At 40.2% G+C, this 17,111-nt stretch overlaps 1 protein-coding gene across 3 annotated transcripts; it reads left to right on the forward strand.

Moving 5' to 3' along the window:
- Positions 1-43: 43 nt before the first annotated feature.
- Positions 44-14,595, forward strand: LOC114438547 (solute carrier family 41 member 3). Of its 3 annotated transcripts, none has more exons than XM_028409993.1 (11): positions 44-204; positions 1,300-1,726; positions 7,866-7,973; positions 8,423-8,494; positions 8,724-8,868; positions 9,054-9,200; positions 9,477-9,621; positions 9,758-9,837; positions 12,097-12,231; positions 12,367-12,515; positions 13,103-14,595. In XM_028409993.1, exons 2-11 carry the CDS (start codon positions 1,415-1,417, stop codon positions 13,274-13,276), a joined length of 1,467 nt encoding a protein of 488 aa, XP_028265794.1. In that variant the 5' UTR covers positions 44-204; positions 1,300-1,414; the 3' UTR covers positions 13,277-14,595. The 3 variants fall into 3 exon arrangements, with proteins under 3 accessions (XP_028265794.1, XP_028265792.1, XP_028265795.1); XM_028409991.1 differs by lacking the exon at positions 44-204 and adding an exon at positions 599-762; XM_028409994.1 differs by lacking the exons at positions 44-204; positions 1,300-1,726 and adding an exon at positions 5,353-6,016.
- The last annotated feature ends 2,516 nt before the right edge of the window (positions 14,596-17,111 follow it).

The following is a 17,111-nucleotide window of genomic DNA, read 5'->3' on the forward strand; positions in this document are numbered from 1 at the left end:
TATGAAATCCAAGACGGTGCCGCATGAGTCATGCGCAGTAGCTCATACACACACTGCACACACATTACAGCTTAATACACAATTATATGTACAAAAATGCACGACCAATCCTGACGCTGAACATTCTTAATATAGACAGACACTTGGCTTCACCTCAGCTGTGCACACACTCAAGACTTATAGAAGCTCCGGCAGCAGACAAAGGTAAGGACGATAAATCCATGTGCAGTATAGGTTTGGCTGCGTGTAGCCTTAGAAAGACAGCATGTGCTTTTCAGCTATAAGTTGTGTGTGTGCCTTTATTAGTTGTGTACCAGCTACTAGCAAAACTCCTTAGAGGTTTCTGCTCCCAGTTATAGCTTGGTATGTTTATCAGTGACTGTCAAGGGACTCTAAACTAAATATTTACTTTTTATTATGTTCTGTGGACCTCCTCCAGTAATAGATTATATTGTCTTTTTTGCGGCCACATTTTATGAAGAAAAACTCCACAGGAACCCGGAGTCCTCCCACAGCTGTTCATTCACTTTCAGGGGGCGGGGCTAACGTAGGTACTATTTTACTCTAGCGGAGATCCAATCAGAAAGCGCCTAGTCGTGTAACCGTGGTTACCGGAGCAGTTGTATTATGGGATGTAGACATGGCAGCTTCCAGTGAAGGAATGCATGTAAACAGAAAGCTTCAGCCCCCGTATAGCTCATTTTTCTTATGCCAGTAGATTTTCGAACATGTTTGGAGATTACAAGGACTCCGTGTCGACATGTGTGTAATTCTTATCGTATTACTTTCGTTTCTTTGAGCGACGGCTGGCCCGCGGCTTTGAATGGACCGGGCAGCTCAGTCTTATCATGTAAACAGATGCGAGAGAGACGGCTTGTTAGAGATGTAAATTGCTAACAATGCTAACGTTGTCTTTGTTAAAGCTAGCAGTTAGGGTTTCTTGTTGTAAAAAAAATCAGTCAATGCAATTGTAATGATTTATGTTTCATAGAATAACTGTGGGTATCATTTTATCATTTTAGACACACAATCACGAGTAAACAATGCTAACAAAAACAGATGGTGTGTACTGATAATTATTAATTAAAATGTCTTAAAAATAATAGCTCATTTTAATCTCCCATTTATCTTATTTATCCTGCTTCATATAGGATGCCAGCTGCTACTCACACTTTTATATATTTTTGGTTCACTATGTGCCAAATGTTGAAATATGTGCAGAACGTAGCTTGGCATTGTCCTGATTAAATAAACCATGGCTCATCCAATAACACGTTTCTGCTTCTTGTTGCTTTACAGGTTCCATATTTGCAGGAGAATACATAGGATTGTGATACACCTGATCCACCCAATGCCCTATTGTATTATAACCTCTATAAGCCCATAGTTCTGCTTGCCCACCACTGCTGCCATCATGCCTGGGGAGGATAAACCACCACAACAGACCCGCCAGAGGAAAAAGAATAAAAAGTCCCGCTCCAAGGGGAAGAGCCCAGGTGGAAGTCCCAGTGCACATTTAGAAGACATACTAGGTGGACAAGATGACCTCATGTTACCCCCTGTACTCAAGCCTCCTCCAAAAAAGCCAGTGGAGGAGAGGCCGAAACCATCTGTCGCCAAGGTGGAGGAGGAGTCATCCATAGCTATCTGTCTGCAGGTGTTGTTTCCTTACCTTCTTGCTGGAATGGGTATGGTGATGGCCGGCATGGTTCTGGACAGTGTACAGGTGAGTGTATGTCAGTGACTTGACACACTAGTCACGTCTCAACAAAAGATGTTAAAGCAGATAGTGTCATCTTGGTGTAACAGAGGTGCTGATAAGTACTCAGGGATAAATGCAACTCCTCATTCATTTATCCCCTTGAAAACAATGTTACTTATAATTTGTGTTCAGACATTTTGGACAGATAAAGGTGGAAAGGTGAAAAATACACTGTTCTACTAACACTGTTCTATGTAACTATTATTATTATTATAATTTGAAAGACCAGTGTCATTGGAATACCTGGGTATTAGCACACAATATTTTTGTGTCTGTGAACTTCCTTTAAATTGATGTTGAGTGTGGGTGTGTATTTGTTTGGGCTAGTTGTATCGAAATGCCAGGTGTCCCTGGAATTTGGTCTGCAGCCAGCAGTGCTGAGGAAAATCAGACACACTGCTGTCTGCTTTATGATGAGCCAGTGCATCCTTTCTTTGTCCTCCACTGATAAACACACGTCTGTACTCATATAGCTCTTTCTGTTGACTCCATCTGCTAATCAGTATTTCTTCCACTCTCCAGTCTACAGTATCTGTTACCCTCTTGCGACATGATGAAGGACAATTAGTCATGAGTTTGGCTTAAAGCCCTGTCCCAAAGCATAGCTGACGTACAAGGACATGGACAGGAGCTTGAATGGAAGATACTATCAGCAGTTAGTATTGTTGCTGCAGGTCGTTGATCTGGTCTAAACATAATAGCTTTCATTCTACATGTTATGTCCCACTTATGTCATATACTAACAGTCCAATTGTAGCAAACCTGGCCTGTATTACTCAAATATTATGCAGATACTGTATATATTTGACCACAATATTTGTTGGATTAAAATAGACTGCAGACTGTGCTGCCCACATAATGTCTTTTGTAGTGGTGTTTTTTGTGGTGGTAAAATGCAACATAAAGGTGTTTATACTTGCATCATCTCCAAGAAGCCAGAATGTGATAAATATTTAAGATAAACAAACCTTTTGCCAAACTGTTACAATCCACCAGCAGTGTGGGAGTACCAAAGACTAATATTTTGTTGCAAAAAATTGATGAATGAGAAGAGTTTGTAGGTGAGAGAAAGAAAAAAAAATGAATAACAGGTAATTGTAAGTTTTGCCAGTCAGCTGCTTGAGTGTATTTTAAGCATAGATTTGTGCATCTTGTTGTGTTACTTGTTAGCAAACTTACAGTTGTTCTGTTTCAGGAATACATATGTTGAACTCTGACCCCTAAGTAGCATGTTATTATAGCTTAAGTGCTTTGCAGGACATGGCTAACAGTGTTTGTGGTTTGGTTTTTCACTTTCAAACAATATGTACATTTACTACTGAAAGCAATCAGGTGACCTTTTGTGCACATCTGTCCACAGTGACAGGCCAGTTACAAGCTTTTCAATGTAATGCTGTTGACTGTCTTGCTTGCAGGGTGCATGATAGCAGTATCCTAGCTTAGATGGTATGCGGTGTATTTATATTTTAGTAGTGCTTTTCTAGATGTGCTCTGGTGCAAACGTGTAAACCTGAAAGTGCTGACTTGACACAGCAGCGGTGTACAGGGAAAACAGAGTTTGTAGAGATGCTGTCAGTACAATAATCAAACAGAGTAACAGTAGAAAGAAAGTGTTATTTCATGTTTTGTTGGATTGGGGAGAAGAAGAAACATAGCACTCTATACTTACAGGCCATCTCATTGGGTACACTTTGCTAGTATGAGGTTGACTTCAGAACTGCCTTAATTCTTGGTGGCTTAGATGCAACACAGCACTAGAAGCATTCAATATGATAACACCACTGCATATATATACCAAGTCTGAGCCTACCATCCATATGAAACTCACCAGACCAGACATTATTTGTCCCAACCTTTGTTGTCCAGTGTTGGTTATCCTGTGTGAATTAGTAGCTGACAGGTGTGAGACTCAGTGTGGCCTTTTCCCTATTAATATTAATAATTATATTATTATTATTGCTTTGAACTTCAGCAGGCTGTCTTTACCATGTCTAAATGCATTGATTTGTTGCCATGTGATTGGCTGATCAAATTTTGCCCTAACCCTACAGTAATTAGGATTCTGTACATACATTCTGGATACTCCCTTTGCTAGCAGGCAGGTTTTAGTATATTGACTAAGCAGTTACATGGATACAAGATAAAAGTGTATTTGTGCACACAGCATATTTCAGTGTGTCTTCTAGATGTGGTAACCTGTGAGGTGAGAACTAAAAGCCATGCAGGCAAGTGTTGGAAACTGCAGTTCTCTCTTTGGCCTCTGGGGGCTGGCTCTATCGCCATACACACCAAAATAAAACTGGCCAATTTAAGAACAGAATTAAACAAATTTACAGACTGGTACAAAACAGCATACTGGTCTTTCCTGATAAATTCACTTTTTTGTAACAGCTGTACAGGGATGGAATTTTATATAAGTTGCTTTAATCATATTAATTAAAATGTGTGATAACTCACAGTAGCTGGGATAGGCTCCAGCCCCCCATGACCTTGCACTGCAGGACAAAGTGGGTTCAGATGATGGATGGATGGATAGCTCACAGTGTGAGCTGCTTGCTTGCCTCAGCACCACTCATGTCCCACCTGTTTGCCAGCATTGGGAGTTTTTGAACGCTGCCAACATGGCACTGGTCGGTATCTCCCACAGGGAATCAAAATGGCTCCTTGGAAGTGGCCTTATTGATTTGCTGTCAATATAATATAATCTGAAAAATGTGCTTCAAAAGTGAATTTCATCCACTTTAAATCAGGGCAGTGTGGCACAGTGCAGTTGTTGGGTTGGTGTTGTAGAAGTTACAGTATGAGACTGCAGCACAAATAAAGCAGGTGGACCAGAGGTTGGAAAAGAGCAAAAGAATGAGTCATGATACAGAGAGTGAGATTAGAACAGGAAGGATAAGAGAGAGAGAGTGAAATGCAGCTACAGTATCTAGCGTAGCGAGACGGATGTCACATGGTAAAAGGGAAGGAAGATGTGAGGCAGACACGCAGCAAGAAACAGTAAGGAGGGGGGAGTCTGTAAGCCGGTCGATTCCCTCATGTGTTTGCACAGCACAGACAGTCCTGCCTCTTTCTTTGCTACGTCACAGCAGAGCCGAGTGGAGGGAGCAGGACTACCCTGATGCTGACAGGAAGAAAGGAACACTTCAGCCTGCCAGAAGCCGGCTGCTGCATCGTGTCAGTGGATCTCTTACTGACAGTATGGATCTGTTTTTGTTTTCCTTCTTCACCTTCTTTGTGAGCCTGACAACCACAATAGCCTGGAATGGCAAAGACACAAGTGTTTCCTGCTGCTCTTAACTCTCAAGACCTTTTGGATTATTTCTCATCTTCTTCTCCTGTCAGTGTTTCAGCTATCCTGGCAAATCAGTGCTATCATTTTCAGGATACAGCTGTGCCTTTATACAGGAGGTCAACAGGATTTCAGACTGATTCAGAAGGAAAGATGACTACAAGTAACAAACACTAAACTCATCTGAGAAGACTTTGAAATAAGGCAAATACATTTTGGTGTTGTTAAGATCAACTGGACATAATCAGGTGTTATTTATCTTCATGTAAAGCTGCCTTTTCATCTTAAACAAAGTATAACTTTGCAGATGTAGAGCATCTTTTGGCTGGAACATTGTGACCTATGAATCAGAAATGGTGTTAATGATTGTGTTCACCAGTGGTGCTGACGAATGGATACCTCATCATTGCTGCTGACTCACCACCGGCCAAATATGTCATGCTTCATTGCTCTCAAGTTAGAGTTAAAACGTTTTATTGGGATTTATAAGGGACTAAATGTGCTTTTTTTGAACATAGGAAGACGCAGCAGCCGCTGATTACCTTGATCTCTAATTTGTCTACTGGTGCATCACAAAGAGATAACTTGAAACAACTGTACATTGTTTTAATCATAGAGTTCCTCAGTGGCTACTTGAATCATTTATCTTTGGCATCTCTTTTGGATGTATCAAAGGCAGTTTATTTCTTTATGTCTGGATGGTTGTTACACTTACCATGGGGTAACTTACCTGTTCATTGAACAAACTTAATTAAGCCTCAGTCAACATGGTGGTGACTCGTTTGGAGCTGGAGCTGCGCTATCAAGGCAAGAAGTTACGAGGTGTGACCTGGAAGTTGACTCGATCGGAACATGGTTTCCTACCAGAGAGCTCTTGGCTCATTGCTGCACAGGTTATAGTGCCGTACCTGGTGTCAGGACTTGGAATGGTCTCTGCTGGTATCGTTATGGACCTGATACAAGTATGAACATGTTTTTTCTTTTTGAGAAATTAATAGAAGTTGCAATAGATGCAATTACTAATAGAATGCAACAGACCAACAACTTCATAACATAAACAGAAAGCATTTAATTAGCAAAATACAGAAATACAGATCATCTGGTCAAAGTGTATACAAAGGAGCTTAAAAATCATTCAGTGTCATCATTTTGTCCTCGATAGTTTCCAATGCAAAACATAATGTTCTGTGAAAGGAGATTCATACACAGCCTGTGGATGGAACAGTGAATGAATTGATCCTCATAAGCAGTTTATCATTGCGGCTGGGATGGACATGTACATTCTGTGTTTAGACAGCTACAGACAGATTAATGGCTCACTGATGTATGAAGAATTGATGAGCTGAGGTAGACATTGACTTTACCTGCTGCTCGAGTTAGAATGATCTCAGCTGGCATCATTCACAAGCAGAAATTAGGGTCAGGCTGACATTGGCCTTTTATTAAGCATTGGATTTTTGCCAGTCAGTCTAATCTACTCTCTAATACACAGTCAAACACAGTCACTTTTATTGTTAGATATGCCCAGGAGTGGATACTAACAGACTCAAGTTTAATTGCTAGGTGGTTCAATTATGTTTTGTGGCACCTTTTTGGTTTTCTGATTGAAAGAGGAAAACTACGCAAATAGTTTAAGGTTCTGGTCGGGGTTTCTGTGGACTGACATGATGTAGACATTCCTACTTCTGTAACCTCCAGCTTTCTGAGCTTTCAAAATAGAGATTTAGATGTAGGAGAGAGAGACTTGGACAAAAGCACACAGTTAATTTGATAAATTGTTCAGATGAGGAAGTAGAGAGCTGTACTAGATATAAAGGGAAAGGACTGTGCATCACAGAGATACTGTCAAAGAATTATTTTTACAGCAGTGTAATCACAAAATATTAAGTGTTAAGTGTTCCTCCCGAAGAGGTTTATTGTGGAGTAGAGCTGTGTTTACTTATACAGGCTTAAGGACCATCACAATCACTCAAGCAGCAGCAGTTTTACAGCAGAACTGGGCCATGTCCCAAGATAGGCTCTGTGTGACAGCCATCAGCCAGACCCAGTAGTCCAGAAGCTGAGATGGATGTGCACACTTTCTTTTTTTGGATCTTTTAACCCTCATTCCAGTAAAACTGACCAGGTCCTTTTAAAACCTAGCTGACTGGAATGTACAACTAACATAATTTATGCTCAAGGAAACCACGAGAACATGACATTCGTAAGCAGAAAGCTGTGCACCTCCTCACAGTTATTTTTTATTTTTAGTTCATATTTTTCCATGCCAACCATAAATTATGCATCATGTCTAGCTCCTCTATACGGTCTGTATTATATTTTAAGCATATATCCATGTTGGGTCTGTTTCTGTACAGTAACAAAACAAATGTCACCATTACATTCTATCATTTACAGCTTCCTTTATAAATCCCTGCCTCCCATCTCCACTTCTCCCTGCTTTTGGAGGCTTAGTTGCTCTTGTGTATGTGCATCTATTTAAAGACCTAAACCATCTTGGACCTGCCAGCTCAAAAAAAAAAAACACAAGGTAGACTCCGTGAACTGTTTTCTAAACCTGCTGAACTTGTGCGGTATAGCGTGCGTCAGGCGATGCTCAGAGATGTGGAAACAGGGAAAGTAGGCTACTGGGTTAGTCTAGAATATGTGATGGCCTTATTTAACTGCATCAGTACAAGGACAGTTCAGAGGGTACATCTGAGGTGGCACACAAAGAACAGAAGTGTCAGTTTTCATTAGAGACTGTGTCTGTGTTTTTTTTGTGCAGTGCTCTGTAACTGTAACATTTCATTTCCCATGTGTTTATTCCAGCACTGGGAGGTGTTTAAGGTGATCACAGAGGTCTTCATCTTGGTCCCTGCTCTGGTTGGACTCAAAGGAAACTTAGAGATGACCCTGGCTGCTCGTCTCTCCACTGCTGTAAGAATCATATACATTTATTGTACAAGCATGATCACCTGTTCAACTTCTTACAGTGTCATTAACATGACAGTGTTCATTTAGCTGCAAAGCTCACAATACCTTTCCCTTGCAGCTGCAAACAACAGATGCATAGTTGTTGTTACTATGCTACATGGTCCACACAAAAACACAGCTCTGAGCGTTTTCCAAATGTTGTAGTACGGATTAAATGGACTTTACTCTGCCAAACCCTTTGTCTGTTTAAGCCCATGTGTGAATGGAACTAACCACAAGAAGAAAAAAGACGATTCGTTCATTTCATTTATTAGACCTTTTAGACCTTATAAATGATTTATTCAGCCCTTTTATCTCAGACCTGTCGTCCCCTTCAGCAATAGTAAAACAGTGAGCTGTCTCTACTCATTTTGATCATACCTGTTATTGAAACTGGCATCTCATGCTTTTAGGCCAACACAGGACAGTTGGACGATCCGGATAAACAATGGACGATGGTGTGCAGCAATCTGGCACTTATTCAGGTAACACACTCGGCTGATACTGTAAATTCACATAGTGAGTGATCATCTGTGTTACGCCTTACATTACTATTATAATAAATTGATACAATTTTGACATATTATTGTAACTTTAAGTTAAAGTCCAAACCTCATACATTTAAACTGCACACAAACCCAACAAATGTGTTACAGCTGAAACAAATTTTAATCTGTCCAATAAAATGTAATGGTGTCACCTCCCTTTCTGCAGGTTCAGGCCACAGTGGTGGGTTTCCTCGCAGCAGTGGCAGCTATTTGTTTAGGGGCATTTTCTCGAGGAGGTGTGGAACTGGACCAGGCAGCCGTCCTGTGTGCCAGCAGCATCACCACAGCCTTTGTAGCTGCTCTGTCTTTGGGTAAATAAACACTCACAGAGGAAACCCATACATTTCTACATCCATTTGAACGGCCGACTTTGTCCCCTCTGCTATTAAGATCTGTCTGTTTTTACAGTACTGTAAACATTTGACTGTTTCTGTGGTGTTCTGTTGTCTTGTTTTTATACTGCTGATCCTTTGTCCTTCTCTTCCTCCTCCTGCAGGCCTGGTGATGATAGGAGTGATCATCGGCTCCAGAAAGGTTGGGATTAACCCTGACAATGTGGCCACCCCCATTGCTGCCAGTCTGGGGGATTTGATCACGCTGTCCCTGCTGGCTGGGGTCAGCAGCACGCTGTATGAATATATAGGTGAGGAGACACAGAGTTAGGATTTGTGTCACACTCGTGATGCCAAGCTAGATTTATGATTATGATATTTCTTTAATATGTTTATAGGGTCATTTATTCATTTTCATTTTTTCATTCAACAGGGAACATTTTGCAACTTTCAGTAAATTCCACTAGATGGCAGCAAACGTCTGATTTATTTTTCCAGACAGCTCATAATAATGCATGCTGTTAAACATGTCTATGTCCATTTACTTCTATTATAATTATTAATAATACCATGTTCCTCTCCCACAGATACATGGTACCTTTCGCCTTTAGTGTGCCTGGTCTTTCTTGCTCTGATCCCGCTGTGGGTGGTGGTGGCTCGACAGAGCGCTCAGATCAGAGAGGTTCTCCGCTCAGGGTGGCAGCCTGTTATAGTGGCCATGTCCATTAGCAGGTATAAACCTAAAGACTTTGAATTTGCATAATTATTTGTAATTGTTTACCCATTGGACGGACCCGTAGATGAAAGTCGTACGATAATTAAAAATCCCCGTCTGTGTACAGCACGTTTGTTTTGCTTCTCTTTGCAGTTTTGGAGGCCTTATACTGGACAAAACAGTGAGTGATCCCAACTTTGAGGGTATGGCTGTCTTCACACCTGTCATCAATGGTAAGATGCGTGAAACTGTAATGTATAACATAAGTGTGCAGATGTTTTTCTGTGATGGATTCCAGCTCCTCTGTAGTCTTGGCTGTTAAAGCACTGGTTGAGTGTTCAGTTGGCCGGTGCAGGTTTCATGTTCAACTTTATTCCAGAGTTTTTAAAAGTGTCCTTGTCAGGGACTGACTGTTGGCACATTGCATATTGGTGCTGTTTTTTATCAAAATCCCGAAACCATATTTCTCAGAAATGAAAATGTAAACATAAGCAGCTGCAAAATGCTGTCTGGAATTAGCTTTATGGAAATAAGATTAAAAAAAAGAATATCAGAGAAGTGCTATGGTACAATACCCAGCCATTTAAACACCAGGCCAGTCAGAACAGAAAGTGAATTGCCATGAAGGAGCAATTATTGTTTTTCAGATTGATTTTGCCCTCGAGAAATGAACTGAAACCAGTGGCTGTCTGGAAGACAGGAAACCAGTTAAACTCATATGTGCTAATTTGGAAAAGTAATATTAAAGTACCGTATACATGGTCTGAAGTTAATGGACTAAAATGTGCAGAACTGCCAACATCTCCTGTAAATGAAGCCTTGAAAATACAGGTATCAAGGCCATGGTGTGGCATCATACTGCTCTGAAGTTCTATCTTTACAGCAGAGGCTGTGCAAAAGCTGTCCAAGAAATTAGAATTGCCTCAGGAAGACTGTTAGCAGCAACCAGTGTGGCTAACTAGCTCAAAATAGCAAAGGGTATGTGATACTGTTAACAGGTTAATGGTAGGCTAACACTGCTGATAGTAGCAACTTTTATTGCTCAAATTCAGTCTTTTGGTTACAGGCATAAAATAAAGCTAAAACAAATCTGAATCAAAATTCAGGAGGTTCAGCCTCAGCTGGTGAGTGAATGATATCTCTCTATTGATTTCTCTCTATGACTTCAGTAAAATTTATTTAGCTGCAACTGAAACATTATTTCAGTCATGATTGTCTTATGTATGTATGACATAAACTAGAAAACAGTCCCAATCATCTGAAGAAATCAAAATGAAACTAAAGGTTATTGTTAATTGTTAATTTCAGTCCATAGTGCTCAGAGAATTGGAGCAGCTCTCAGAATCGGTGGTTTGGCTGTGTAGTGATGCATGCAGAGATCCACTGAGTATAGGAGAGAAGGCAGTAGAAACCACTAATAGTGCACACCCAGTGTCCTGGCACAGCTGACAGGGCCTTTAATAACCGTGGACTCTCTGTCACTGCTTCACATTTTGTTTCTACCCATCTTACTGCTGTTTCTCATCCTCCCTCTCTCTCTCTCTCTCTCTCTCTCTCTCTCTCTCTCTCTCTCTCTCTCTCTCTCAATTCCAAATTTGCCAATCTGGTTTGAATTTCCCATTTTCCCTCACTGGCTTGCATATAAAACCAGTATTATGTTTTACTCAAAGTCCCCTCAAGTCTTTTCCATCTCACAAAGGAACATCTGTGCCATTTTGTTTGTGGGGGTAAATACTTGGAGAGGTGTTTGATGTAAGTAAATTAAGCACAGACACCCGTGTCAACACCAAAATACAAAATGGACTCTAAAAACATGTGGGAACTGGAGATATTGTTTAACACACAGCTTTGAAGAAGTAAATAAAATGGTCTCAACTTGCACCAAAATTAAGTAAAGTCTCTATTCTTGAACCCATCTGGAGCACATTTAAATATCTGACAGTGATTTATCAAGCAGCTCAGGCGTCTTAACACAGGCAGAACAAGTTATCCAGCAGAATTTGACACATAATGATTTTTGCACAACCAGATTCACATTTCACTGCTACGACCCTTATGGCTGCAGACTTTCTTTCCATATGTAGAGTACATGCTGCTGCTCTTAAACCTATCTGAAGTGTTGGGTGGAGCTTTTGTTTGTACTCATCTCTCTCTTTTTTGACTACAATGGCCAAGAGTTAGCAGAGCTTTGGCCAACTGTCTTTCTGAAATCCCTGGCCGGCTCAAGGCTGAGCCAGAGGTTTGTCATTACTTGGCTTTATTTATGTGCAGGCGATGATGGAAGAGATTAAATATTACTGATTCTAAAGCTGTGTTTACTGCCCCATGTGGTGAAGAACTGTGTTTCAGCTGATTGTGATGAAAAAAAGTCAATGTTCAAAGCAGATTTCTTTGAACACACACACACTGATCTTTTTGCTCACAATAGAGCTGCAGTTAAATGTGCCACAGCTGCATTCATCCCCTCTCTCTTTTTTTATTCCACATTTTAGGAGTCGGTGGTAATTTGGTGGCCATCCAGGCCAGCAGGATTTCTACCTACCTGCACTTCTGGAGCATCCCCGGGGTGCTGCCCTATAAGATGAGGCAGCACTGGCCCAATCCCTGCATCACCTTCTTCTCCTCAGGTCACACTTCCATTTTATTCATTATCATTTTTGTGACTTTCAGCTCATTGTTTTAGATTTCTCATTTAAAAGCACAATATTTTATGCTGCTTTACTAAACTGCTTGATTGACAGCTGGTGGTCTCTGTCTCCCAGGTGTGAACTCTAAGTCAGCACGGGTACTGCTGATGCTGGTTATACCTGGGCACCTGGTCTTCCTCTACGCCATCTCTCTGCTGCAGGGAGAAGAGGCTCCCATCACTGTAGCCTTCACTGTGTGCTACCTGTCTGCTGCTCTGCTACAGGTAAACTGACTCAGCTGTAGTTAACGTAGTGTACGTCCTCCACATTCACTATATGAAACACAGAAAATAGAAATTCTCCTCTCAGTGATAACACTGAACTCATTGGCCCTCTGTTGATCCCAAAGTTTCACAAAACTGTGAAAAGCAGTTTGTACCCTCTGATAAAAATGGCCGTGACCGCCTGTTACCTAACTGTCAAAAGACCTGTGCCAGGTGTTGGTGTCTCAGCAGCGAGCCGAGACGAGGTTTGTGCCAGGACAGACCCAAAAGTACTCCTACAAGCAGCCACCTTTCTGCCCTTGTCCACAACACATCCTCTCAGCTCCAGATGTTAATATGAGCACAAAATGATCCTCCAGTCCTTTGGTACCAAGTCAGTGCAGGCTTTGCAAGTTAGCAGTTAGCACATCTGTGATCTACAGAAGTCTAGATAGGGTGATTTTACTACCTCAGTTTACTACTTTTGTCATCTATCCACTGAAGATATTTGTCCAGTAGCTTCTGATAACTGTCCATCTTTTTATCTACTGGGGTTCTGTTTGCTTTTTAGCCACAAACACTTCAGCTTAGCTGTCTTCTTCCTCCAGGTGGCCATCCTCCTTTATGTTGCAGACCTTATCGTCCGTTTAATGTGGAGACGGAGCCTTGATCCTGACAACTTCTCCATCCCCTACCTGACCGCCCTTGGGGATCTGCTGGGCACCGGCTTCCTGGCCCTGTGTTTCCGTGGCGTCTCATTGGTTCACAGTCTGGGCCTATAGGTTTTTCTCATTAAGCTCTGGACTTGCTGCCAAATAATGACAATGGACAATAACTCATGTTTTGATTTGATCACAAGATCTTCACAGTGGCAGAGAGACAGCACAGGTGATACCCATCTATTTACTGCCATCTACCTGATCCATGTATATTGTGACAGCATCAGATTTCTTTTAGAAAATGACTCATGTCACTGAGAACATCTAGTACAGTGTATCTGACTTCAGTTTACAGTCATTCCACTTTAAAGATCTACCTGTTAGTTTTCCTACATTTAGTTCTTTGCTCCTCTGCTCTTACTCATTTGAAGATATTAGCTATTTATAGCAACTGTCTGATACGGCCTTTACAGTGAGTGGCTCTGTTCAAACCTGTGGACAGGACAAAGATACTTAAGGCAGTCTGGTTACTATGCATTCATGCTGACAGATGTGTATGTCATACACTTTTTTCAGGTTAAATGGCATAAATCATCATCTGAAAAAAAAAAACGTACCGGTAACATTATTACCCATAAAATGTAGCTTATCTGCTGAGAGTCATTTCAGGTATTGAGTCATTCAGGCTGAAAACTTTGCTTTGATTAATTTGGAAACTGTGTGGCGAGGAGGAAACAGGTGTTGTTATAGGGACATTTTTGAGATCTATAAATATGTTTATGTTCACAATCCCCACTTTTCATATGTCAAATGTGACACACAGCTTGAAAAGAAAAATAATTTAAAAACAAAATTACACCAACACATTTTAGTAAAAACACATTTTTGGATTTGTGTTAGGCTGTAACAGATCAACACTACTCATGTCAATGCAAACAAAACAATGACAGTATAAGCAGTTAGACTTATTCTACATCTTACTGGAAATAGTTAAAAAAAACAAACATGTCACCAACTGTTTTGAAACACTGTGAAACTTGTGTGTCTATTCAAAAACATATATATTTTTGTGATTCGTATTGTGAGGTTAGTCCTGCCATTACTTTGGGACATCCTGTAAAACATGTCCTTCCATGTTGACAGTGTAGCTGCAGAGAGTCTTGGGAATGTCCTCACTACTTGACATTAACACTTCCTTCAATGGAAGGTTGACAAAGCCTTACTGTTCATCATGAAGTTTTCAGAACCACCAAGCCTCATCCTCACTCTTAAAGGTGTGTTCAGGCAGAAAGTGAAGCAACTGTTTCATCATTTCAGTCTCACACGTCTGTATGTTTCACTGTTTAAAATGGGCCTGATGTTCTGTCTGAATACATCGTAACATTGTTTATTTATTTGACATTTGCATTACTACAAAAAATAAAATTGGTATGTCCCCCTTAGACACCCCCCCTTATTAAAAACACAAAAATAATGAATTTTCTGACCTCAAACCTTAAGACATTTTATGTGAGGTACTGCAGTGTTATTTGCTTATTATTGAGACACTGTAACACTAAACATGTACTACTTGAAGCACGTATTTCACATGAGCGTGTTGTCAGACATCTCTGTGTTGACTGTGATCATGTGAGATTTAGACCACACCTGAGGTTGTTTTGACTTAAGAGGGGCTGGATAATAAAACTAAAAGTCTGTGTCGATATAATTTTACGTTTACATTTTAATTAATGTAATAATAACCATCAATATGGTTATGATTTGGCATTCATTGAAATTAAATACTGGATTTATTGATATTATTTAAAAACAATGTATTGTTTGTATTCACATGACACACTGTTCAAGTAAGTAAAAATGTAGGTTTTACTACAAGTATTTAAATAGCTAATATCTAATAATATTAGCAACTCTAGAGATAAAATAATAAATTATTTCCATATACAAACATCTATTATATATATATGTTACTGTGGATTATTTAAAGGACCAGTATGAAGGATCTAGTGGCATCTAGTGGTGAGGTTGCAAAATCCAACCAAAACTGCAAATATTTTTAAGGCAAAAAAAAAAATAGCTTAAGCTTACTTAAGCATGCAGTCAAATGTTCTGATATGTCTGCCTCCTTTCTTTAAATTTTGAGTTCTCCTTTTAAAAACGTGTTTTATCATCCAGTCCTATTAATCAGTTTGAAAAGAGCAAAATATCTGACAGCTAACTTGCACTTTTGCTGTATTAGTACAGTTGCCTTTAAAGCAAATTTTATGTCGTAACTAAATCTCATTTTCAGCCATGGTCTGTGTAAAAAAATATATATATATATATATATATACATATATTTAAGTCTCATTTTGCTTTCTGTAGGCTAAACTATGTACTGTACTTCAGTGTCGACACTGCCACACTAGGCCCTTTAAGAATGCCTTTGTTTTCTAATTTTGCTCTGTCTACATCACCCTCCACACCTACAATGTGTTATGACTGGTGTGGACTCAGATTTGTTCGAGTGTTAATGTGACTTTGTGGCTATGAATAACTCTATTTTAATAAAAACCAACAGTGTAATGAAGTCAGTTACTTTTTAAGTGTCACATAAATCTGCCTAGTGTTAGAAAGCATAACCTTAATAAACAGGAAATTAGCAGTAGCTATGTGTTAAATACATTTTTCCTTCCAGTTAATAAAGGTCAAATGCGGTCAGAATGTGACGAAACTGTCTGTAATGAGAGAGAAAAAATGACACACACACATACTGCTATTGTGGGTTTGTATTTGTTGAAACTTCAAGGAAACTGCTCATTAACAGCAACTGCACTTATCACATTCACAGTTTTGTGGTACAGGTGCATCAGTGGCACTTTCAGACTGTGCTCTGTTCACTGTCACAATGAGCCACAGATCTTATATTTCTACAGAAAATGGTGACTAGCTGTGTTTGTCACAGCAGCGTCTGGGCTTTGAAAGAACAAGCTACAGAAAAAGGAAATAACGTCAGCGACATAACAGATAAAGGGTTTGATTGTTACATACTCCACGGGAACAGATCATTTTGTTTTATCTTCTTGAGTTGGCAAGAACAAAAACAGTGTTTCAGTCAGGATTTTTCATACTTGTGTGTGCAGAACAGCCCGTTCACTGCAGCGCACGTCATGCACACACATGAAGATGTTTTGCTGCTGAACAACAGCGAACATGTTTGTTTGGCCAAAGAGGATTAAGTGACATTTTCTTCTTGGAGCCCTGAGAGCTAGAACAAGTTTCTCTGTTCTCGTGCAGTATGTAGCAGCATGTAATAGCCTTTAGCATTTGACACAGTCACAGCTTCTTGCAAAATATGGCTTTACACACTGTTACACAGGAAAGCATTAAACATAAACACCCTGTAACCCATGGCTGCAGACAGAAGACTATGGCACAAAAGGCTTGGATAAGGATGAAGTCACATCCTGCATTAACACTGATATTGCACTTCTCAAAGCGTGACTGTGAGCAAAGGCACCAGCATCACTGTGTGGGCCTCACTGTAACAAACATCCTGACTGCTTCCTGAACAGCGTCAGGATACATAAAATCCAGATTAATCCCAGCAATAAATGTCTCTAATGTGTATTTCTACCTTAAACTGAAAGGGAGCAAATTAGAAAAAGTTATTTTGATAAATGAATCAACTGCATTAGTGCTAAAAAAGACATCATCCTTGCTTCTGAACAGTACAGATGCTTTTCTGCTTGCTCCTGCTTTTGCCAGCCCTACTTTACTTTTCTTATACGATAAGGTTTGAACTTTTTAACAACTCAACGCAGGGCTGCTGTAGCTCAGTCTTTAGCCCGGTGGAGAAATATCTGGAGTAGTTTTGCTCTGGAAGCTGAAAAAGGACTTTAACCTGAGACTCTCCCGATCACACATGGTGGTAAGAAGGCTAAATCTACATACAAAGTATAGGCTGCATACAGCCCAG

This window comes from Parambassis ranga, chromosome 7 (assembly GCF_900634625.1).
Source record: "Parambassis ranga chromosome 7, fParRan2.1, whole genome shotgun sequence".
Classification (NCBI taxonomy): domain Eukaryota; kingdom Metazoa; phylum Chordata; class Actinopteri; family Ambassidae; genus Parambassis; species Parambassis ranga.